Raw genomic sequence first — 9,187 nt, 5'->3', positions numbered from 1 at the left:
TTGTTGTTGTTGTTTAGGCACTTTTGCCAACAGTTTCATACACAATGCATCTCACTGCATGGAGCTTCTATTATGATACTGGTTTTTGTTTTTTTTTAAATTTTTTTTTTACACACTATAGTCTCTTTCTTGGCATTGTGCTCTTTACCTTATGTAAGTCACCTTTAAAATTATTGTAAATTTGGCTATCATTTAATAGTAGTTCATGTAAGAAATTACTCTTTTTTTCACTTTTTTCTTCTTTAGCTATTCTTACCTATTTATGCTTCTAGATGAACCTTCAAATAATTTTGCCAAGTTCCAAAATCAATTATTTTGGGGTTTTGATTGGGATGGGGTTGAACCAATAAACTTAATTGAGGAAGAATTGACCTATTTGTAATGTTCTTTCTTCCCTCTCTATTTATTCAACTCTTCTTTTATGCATCTTACTTGTTTTATGGTTTTCTCTGTAATAATTTCACAAATTTCTTGTTGGTGCTATTTTATGTTCCTGTTGCAACTGTGAGTAGAATATTTTTTACCCGCTGGTATTACCCTTTAATTGGTTGTTGGTGGTATTAAAAAAAAGACATTGGCCTTTGTTTATATTATACTGAATCTTCTTGTTAATTTCTAAAGTTTCTGATTGGTCCACTAGTATCTTACATTAAAAAAAATACTACCCGGTAGTAAACATAATTTCATCCCTCTTTTAAATAGTGATACTTTTTACTTGCTTTTCATGGTATTTCATTGACCGGAATGTCTGGAACCACACTGAATAGCTGCAATAGCCAGAATCCTTTCCTGTGTTTCACCTTTAGACATGATGCTGGCTATTTAAGATAAATTTGGAAAGAATGTATTTCCTCCTTCTTATTTTTATACATATTTTAAAACAAGGAATAGGTGCTAATTTTATCAAATTCTTTCTAAATATTTTCCTTATTTATAAATAACCAGTTCTTGAATATATTTATCAGTTACTGTTATTATTTTCCAAGTATTGCATTTTTCTTTCTGAATGTTTTAAGGCTTGTGTTATTGTTTTAGATCTGAGTTCTTGAAGTTAAATGTTTAATTTATTTCATTTTTTAAAAATGGTAGTATTTAAAGCTATGGATTCGACTGGGTAGTTTTGACTACAAAAATTGATCAATAGTCACTACCAGCGACTGATCAGTGATATCGGGAACAATTTTGTACCTAACACAAGGGAAAGAGTCTATAGTACTGGCCCCCTGGGTATGGAGTTTATACTCTTAGGTAAATGAGTAGAGATTACAGCATGTAAATGTCTTAAAAGCCATCAACATCTTATCCATCTATAGCTGTATAGAGTTGTTTATGTTTTTTGATGAAAAAAGAAACCCATTAAAAAGTTTAAAAGTGCTATGGGCCTGAAGATGCATGATAAATATTTAAATTGACATGATAAGCAGATTATGGGATACTTATAAAAAAGTAATTGATATAATATCAAAAAAGGAGTAAAATACGGAATTATAAAATATAAATGTGTGGAGGTGGGAATGGGGTTAGAATTGGGCTCATAATTTTAGATCTGTTGCAGGTACACCAAAGCTAAATGAGTAATATTAATTTTTCACATTAAGTATACTTGGAGTGGTGAAATAAAAGAAACACTGGTTGAATATGGTAAAATTTATTATAGGGTTGTAGAATTCATACAACCTAAACTACTTACAGCATTTAGCACCAATAGTTTTGTGGATTTCACAATACGGATATTAGTGAGAAAAAAAAATCACTGCATTAGTGAAACATGACTTTCTCATGAAAATCGTTCACGTATATGTCAGATTCATTACAGAGCACCTAATAGAATTGCAAGTATGTAATTTCTAAATTCTGGAAAGTTGCACAAAATGAGAAACAAAACTTAACAGTGTTAATGGATTTGACATGATTTACACAAAAAGGTCAAAAACAATTTTAAATATTTTAAATTTAAAACATGCTCTACTGTATGACTGAGTGAAGAGCTAACTTAAAAAAACACAAAGGATGAAATTTATTGTCAGGATGTTAGCTGACACATTCATGCTGCTTTCAGAAATCTAAACTCTATAAATTTAAAAGAAAAAATGAGAATCATTTCAGTTTCAAACAACAAACAATGCCAATTAAACTAAAATTTGACAAGAACTAGAACTTGCAGTGGTTAGTAGGTTTTTCTCCTTTTTTTTTTCCTATAAGCAATAGAGTAAATGCATGAGTAAATATCTTGAGTATCCCATACGTTTTAATGTTGAAGTAATATTGTAAATCTCTGACTTCTTATTACCAAAGATATGCTTTATCTGTTGCCTCTCACTCTTGACAGATCTTGGTCTCAACAATAAATTCATTGGGGAAGTGTCTAATCTTCCAGCACTTATCAATGGCACGTTTGTTGAAACCTGTGAGGAAATGGGCAGAAAAAGAGTGCCTTTGGAAATTTTTGTGTAAATTAAGATACCTAGACTTATTTTCCATTTTCCTATGCACTCCACCCTGACTCTCCCTCACTGTCCCAGTAACACAGGATGAATGAAGAAATAAACTTCCTACCCAGCAAGAGGTCTCTGCGACGAAGGCGGAAGGACTTTCTGTTGTTGCAAAGTTGGTAAATAAAGATGCCAAGGTTACTAACATCACGAATTTCCTCCACAGCAACCAGGTCTTCACGAACCACATACGTGTGAGGCAGGTATTTGCCGCTCTAAAAATGAAAAAAAAAAAAAAAACTGAAAAAAAATTGAAATGAGAAATTCCTAAAAACACTCTTTAAATTCTCACTTATTAAACATATACTTTTTAGAAGAAGGCTGTTTTTAAGAGCAGTTTTTTAAGTTCATAGCACACTTTTCTGTTTAAAAATTATTTCAACGAAATGGAATGTTTTGGCCCAACTCATTAATTTCTTAAAATGAGGAAGCAAAATTATTTGGAAGTGCTTATAGAAAATTTGACCTCCAAAATACATACCGCCAGTTTGCCAAAGAGCTCCACCAGATTCTTTGGAGGCATAACAATGGAAGTATTGAGAGGCATCAGATAGCAGTTCCCCAGCATCAAATCCAGGTAAGCAGTCATTCCCTTTTGGGGAGGGGAAAAACATTAGGTACAATATCAAAAGTATCAGCAGTGCCGATTTTCCAGCTACCATTAGAACAAATATCTACAGAAGAGACAACCTACAGAGTGGGAGAGTATATTTGCAAACTATGAATCTGACAAAGGATTGCTATCCAGAATATACAAGGAACTCAAACAACTTAAAAGTATAAACACAAATAACCCAATTAAAAAATGGGCAAAGTAGCTAAATAGGCATTTCTCAAAAGAAGATATACAGATGGCCAACAGACATATGAAAAAATGCTCAACATCACTCAGCATCAGGGAAATGCAAATCAAAACCACCTTGAAATATCATCTCACCCCAGTTAGACCTGCTATTACCAAAAAGACAGAGAACAACGAATGCTGCCGAGGATGTGGAGAAAGGGGAACCCTCCTACACTGTTGGTGTGACTGTAAATTGGTGCAGCCATTATGGAAAACAGTATGGAGGTTCCTCAAACAACTACAGATAGAACTGCCATAAGATCCAACAATTCCACTGATGGGTATGTACCCAAAGGAATGGAAATCATCATGTTGAAGGGATAACTGCACTCCATGTTTACTGCAGCTTTATTTACAAGAGTCAATAGTTGGAACCAACCTAAATGTCCATCGTCAGATGACGGGATAAGGAAAATGTGGTACATTTACACAATGGAATACTACTCTTGCATTAAAAAAAAGAATGAAATACTGCCATTCATAGCAACGTGGATGAACTTAGAGAAGATCATGTTAAGTGAAATAAGCCAGGCGCAGAAAGAGAAATACCACATGTCCTTATGCATAAGTGGAAGCTACAAAAAATAAACAAATAAATAGAAAGAAAGAAAGAGATAACAAATCACAATAATATGTTGAACTTTAAAAAGTAGAGAACAGAGCTGAGGTTACCAGAGGTGGGAAAAGGGGAGTGGGAGGGATGAATGGAGGAATTGGTAAAGGGTCATGAAAAGTGATTACATTGCATAATGTTGAATATATTAATTATCCTGATTTGAGCATGACATATTGTACACAGATACTGATATTCAACTTTGTACCCCATATATATGTATGATCAATTATATTTCAATAAAAAAAATGGGAAAGCTACCTTTTCAAAGTCATGAATAATTGCTGCAGGGTCACTATCAGAGAAACTGGGAACAGGCACATCAATGATTGCTATGTTGTCATCTTCACGAATGTCAGCCTCTTCAGCCACAGGCAGGAAGTAAGGTTCTCCTCCACGAAGGGAATGTGCAGGGTCTTCAGAATCAAAGAAGCACATCTCTCCATGGTAGATGGTACTCTAAAATACAAAAAGGAAGAGTTAAAACATCATAATAATCACTACCCTGACATTTGAATTGTTTCTCATGCTCATATCAATTCATTGTACTGCATTCTAAACTGAGTCTTGTTGATTACAGTTGTCACCATGAAGTCAAATCAATTATATGAACTGAAAGGTAATTTGGAAACTTTCCCTAAATCTTCATTTCTCTGGTGACTACTACAAAATTATTTAAATTGCTACTAAATGTATCGCAATTAGTGATATAAAGTTTAAGAATTATAATTATTGTTACCTTGGGCATGAAGTACTTGTAAATGCAGGCTCCACCAACAATAAGTCCTGCCAAGATGAATGAAAGGCCTAAGAGAGTAAGCATGCATCGCCCAGAGGTGCCCTCTTTTTCCTGGGTGGTAACTCGGAGATCCTATTTATTAAAAAGCAAAAACAAAAACAAAACCAGATTGCATTTTTAGACACACAGTTGCTTTGGTGTACAATTTACCTACCCTGAAACCCAAGATATTTTGAAAATATGTTATTAAGTCATCCTACTCTAAAGTCATTTCAAGACAATTTCTGATATCTAATAGATGTAAAAATATCTCCAATTATATTAGCCTTCCTTCTGGCATTTCCAAATCCAAATACAGATATGAAGTTATTTCAAAATACTTCTAGAATCAAAATAAAATAACCATTCATTTATGCAATAAGATATATTCTTCTTTATTGAGCTAAGAACATTTAACATGAGATCTACTCTCTTAAATTTTTGAGTACATAATACAGTTCTGTTAACTATAGGCAAAATGTAGTTCAGCTGATCTTTGGAAGTTATACTCTTTAAATAAATGGAAGTAGTTACTTTTTAGATTTGTACAGTATACTAACTCTCTGAAATACAATTTTGCTTCTTTACCATTTTTTTGTAAATCAATTTGCCAACTTAAAGGAGAATTAATATCCTTCGATTTATTGACTAGCTTTCAAAAAGCTGTTTTTTGAAAATTAGATATTAAAAGAAGTTCTATGAGACAGATATATGCCATTTCCCCCTATTTAAGTAATTAAAATATTGAAGGCAAAGACATATTTCCTAATGTTCCTAATTGTATTGAGAAATATGAAGTATCCTAATGTCACCCAGTATTCTATGGCTGTGTATTGCATGAATGAAATTATGCTTTCCACGTCCTGAGCAAAACACTAGATTTTAAAGTATAGCATTTGTGCTAGCTAGCCACAAAAGTTGTCCGTGTAACAGTGACTGTAAAATTTTGTTAAATCAATAATTTGCTTAGGAATTAGAACAAGAAAGATCCAAAGCAAACAAGTAACTGATTAAATGTACCCATCCCAGGACGGTGGACCAGACGCTCCTCTATCCCATTCTTGTTTGTCACAATATTCCCTAAGCAGCATTATTATTCAAAGGTAAAATGAATGAAGTCAGCAAATTTAGGCCCTGGTAATGGAAGGGTAAATCAATCAGACTGGTATGTAAATAAATTGTTTTAGTCTTTCGGGCCATTAAGCTCTATTTCAAGACAACTACTGTAATTTTATGAGACCTAATTAAACTTAAATTAGTTTAGTGAAAAGGAATGCATGGACTTGATGTCAATATACAAGAAAAAAGGACAGGCAATTATTTGATAAATGTTTTTTTTATCCCTCCAAAAAGACAAAGTCAAAGAAATGTCGTATTCACATTTTCTTAGCTAAATTTATTTAAGATCAAACTCTCCATTAATACTCTATAAACCTTGAAGGCTTTTCAGAAACTTTTAATTACTTCTATTAAAAATCCTAAACTAAGATTAGCACTATAAAAGCAGAACTATAAATTATGATTGAGAATCACTGTAATCTAGAGCTGGAGGCTTAGAAATTATATTTGAGATGATTAAATTGAGGTCCAGAAAGATGAAGTGACTTGCCCATAAGTCACATACGGCTTAATTTGAAAGTCTCAGAGAAATAATTATCTTTTCTTGCTTTGAGACATGAGAAGAACACTTTGCACTGTAATTTTGTTTCTCCTTCCAATAATTCAGGAAGTTCATTATTAGGCAAAGCCTAAGTATTGGAATTTCAATTTCATAAAATATCTCTACATACTAGGAATAAAAATGTTTTCATTTTCATTTAAACTTGTTGGACTTCAGGATGGTGAGGGCCATCAATTACCATAGCTAATTTCTCCCTGAACTGTATTTTAAAGTCATTGTATACAACCTCTGACATAATATTCTGTCATTCTCAATCTCTGATGAGCTAGCTGATCAATTCATCGCAATGTAATGTGTCAAGTGTTATTGTCAATGTCCTATAGTGGCTAGGTCAGGATCCTGTGAAAGCTTCTCCAAGACCTAATAAAGAAATATCAAATTGCAAATGCTCATTTTTATTTATTCCTCATCACACTACAGTCCTGGTGTAAGTATTGCTTGTATGTTAACTGAATCTATCTACACGTCATGAAACTTTTGGTGGTGAGAAAAAAAAAGGATTACTGTGTGGCTATATTTAACTACTGGCATATAATTAGACCTCTCAAAAAATCTGGCCATGTTTCACTTACAAAGCAAGTAGGAGGACAATTGCATATTTGACCTTTTGTCATTTAAACAAAACCTCAACAATGCCAGGGGGTGTTAATTTTGAATTCTAAAATGCATAATACACAAAAGCTAGCTTGATTGCAGGATTAAATATTGAAAGTTTCCATGATAAAAATTCTGTACATTAACATTTCAAATTGTGTACATAATCAAGTTTTATCATATGGATTCTCATTTCACTCAAAGCACTTTTCAAATCTCCACTCTGAACACAAAAGTTAAAACTTTATAGAGAAAACATGACAAGTTAGGGCAGATCTGCAAGCTCCAACACTTTGCAGATTTAGTAGAACAGGAAAAGACATATAATTGCCTTTTAAAATTGAAATTTTACTGAGGAAAATGAAGAGTAGTTTAGGAATACTAAAAACATGGCACGTGTTTAAAGGAAATAGAAATCGTACTAAATAAATATGGCTAACATTTTACGGGGGAAACTTTCTGAGTTTCTGGCAAAGCTAGTACTTTAAGTTAGGACGTTGGACCTGCTGCAGATATCTGTACGATAGGAGGGTGATGTTGCTCAAAAAGAAAGAACTAAAAGAAAAGAATAAAAAAGTATCCCAAAATTTATTTCTACGTAAGAAGGGTGTTTTCTTTAGGAAATGCCACTCCGAAAACACACAAGGTTCTTGCTGTAAGAGGGCACAGTGAACACCCGAAACTCAAATTAAAACCAACCTCAATTTTTACAGCTCCTTTACCTAATGCTTAACGCTGCCTATGACCAGGGAAAAAGTGAAAATAAATGCGCGCGTGTGCATGGCTTGGAGTTAAAGCTGCTCTTTGCCCCCCACTCCTCTTCTAACAAACACTCAGCGAGCCTGGAAAGACTTACATTCATAGAATTTCATCCAGGTCAAAGGGAAAGAGAGAAAAGTTAAATCTGCCCTTGCTCATGCCGCGTGTCCGTTTCCCCCCTGTGGAGGCTATAGGCGTCCCCGGAGTTGGGGATAGGGTAGTGCGCCTCTAGTTGATTCCCAGCCCCCTAAACTTTCTACAGGAGAGGATAACACCGGGTCCCAGGGGATCACTTCAAGCTCCCTATAAACTCTCTCCGAGGCAGACGGCATGGGATCGAACCGACAGAACATTGCGTTATGCACGGGTATGCAGAGGGGCATGGGCGCGGCAGGCAGAAGAGCCGGGACAACCGGTCAAACCCAATGGGCAGCGCAGAAGAGCCCGCCCAGGGACCTAGGGACTTCGGGGCAGCCTTTACTTTGTCCTCTGCCACCTGTCCCCTTTCCCTCTCTCCCCCTCGTCCACCCCTACCTTGCCGGTTAAGATCTGAGCTCGGACGGTGCGGCTCACTAGGGCCTCCACGTCTTGCCGTGCCTCCTCCTTTTGCACCGCGGTGGGAGTGTTGAAGGCGATTTTCACCATGGTGAACCTTCGGGCTGCGCGATAAGGCGCGGCTCGAATCAGCGTCCTGGGCTGCAGGTTGGAAGAGGAGGAGATTTCACTAGCCCAAGCACTCCTTCTTTCTGCCCCGTCTGCCTAACGCTGCTTCGAGACTAGCTAGGTCTGGGGATACTTATGACGCAGTCCCAGGCTGGGTGGGAGAACGTGGGCGGGCCCAGGGAAGTGCTGAGGGAGGAGCGGGAGGGGGCCCAAGTGCAGGAGTGGGGGTTGGGGAATGCGGAGTTGCCAGTGGGGGAAGAGGAGGGGAAGTGGAGGCCTTGGCTGGCTAAGGCTAGACGTGCCTCACCTGCACTCCTGGAGTGCTCCCACCCACTCTCTGCGCCCTTAGATAAGAGCAAGACAGGAAGGAAGCCTGCAATGTCGTGTCTTTTTGCCTCTGTCCAAGCCACAATAGCTTCTGACGCTGACTATGTTTTCCAAAACTTAGGCCTGGCCCCCCGCGGGGCCCAGGACTGTAACTTGGCACCATCCAGAGCTTCCTCAGCTCCGCACCAACCCAGGCCCCGAAAGCACAGTTCCACGACTGTTCTGCACCTTTATAATAATACCTTCAGTTTAAGAAAAATCTTAGAAGCAGTTATTTGATTCATTCTCTTAACCATTTTTTTTCCCTGCGTTTGCTTTGTAATTTTAATTTCCCAACCCAAAGCAATGCTAGATCAGAAAGATTAGGCTCCTGCCTCCCCAACTCTCCACTTTGCAGATAGGGCATGATGAGACACCGAGGAATTTGCAAAGTTCA

At 36.6% G+C, this 9,187-nt stretch overlaps 1 protein-coding gene across 1 annotated transcript; it reads right to left on the bottom strand.

Annotated features, from left to right (window-relative positions):
* Positions 1–1,632: 1,632 nt before the first annotated feature.
* Positions 1,633–8,737, bottom strand: ITM2A (integral membrane protein 2A). Its single transcript, XM_008579067.1, has 6 exons — positions 8,296–8,737; positions 4,689–4,820; positions 4,211–4,408; positions 2,974–3,084; positions 2,557–2,707; positions 1,633–2,405 (listed from the first exon to the last, which is right to left on the bottom strand). The coding sequence occupies exons 1-6, from the start codon at positions 8,404–8,406 to the stop codon at positions 2,317–2,319; spliced, it is 792 nt and encodes a 263-aa protein (XP_008577289.1). The 5' UTR covers positions 8,407–8,737; the 3' UTR covers positions 1,633–2,316.
* Positions 8,738–9,187: the final 450 nt, after the last annotated feature.

This window comes from Galeopterus variegatus, unplaced genomic scaffold, assembly GCF_000696425.1.
Source record: "Galeopterus variegatus unplaced genomic scaffold, G_variegatus-3.0.2 Scaffold1804, whole genome shotgun sequence".
NCBI lineage: Eukaryota > Metazoa > Chordata > Mammalia > Dermoptera > Cynocephalidae > Galeopterus > Galeopterus variegatus.
Note: the sequence above shows the minus strand (reverse complement) of the source record. Positions and strands in the feature narration are given on the sequence as shown.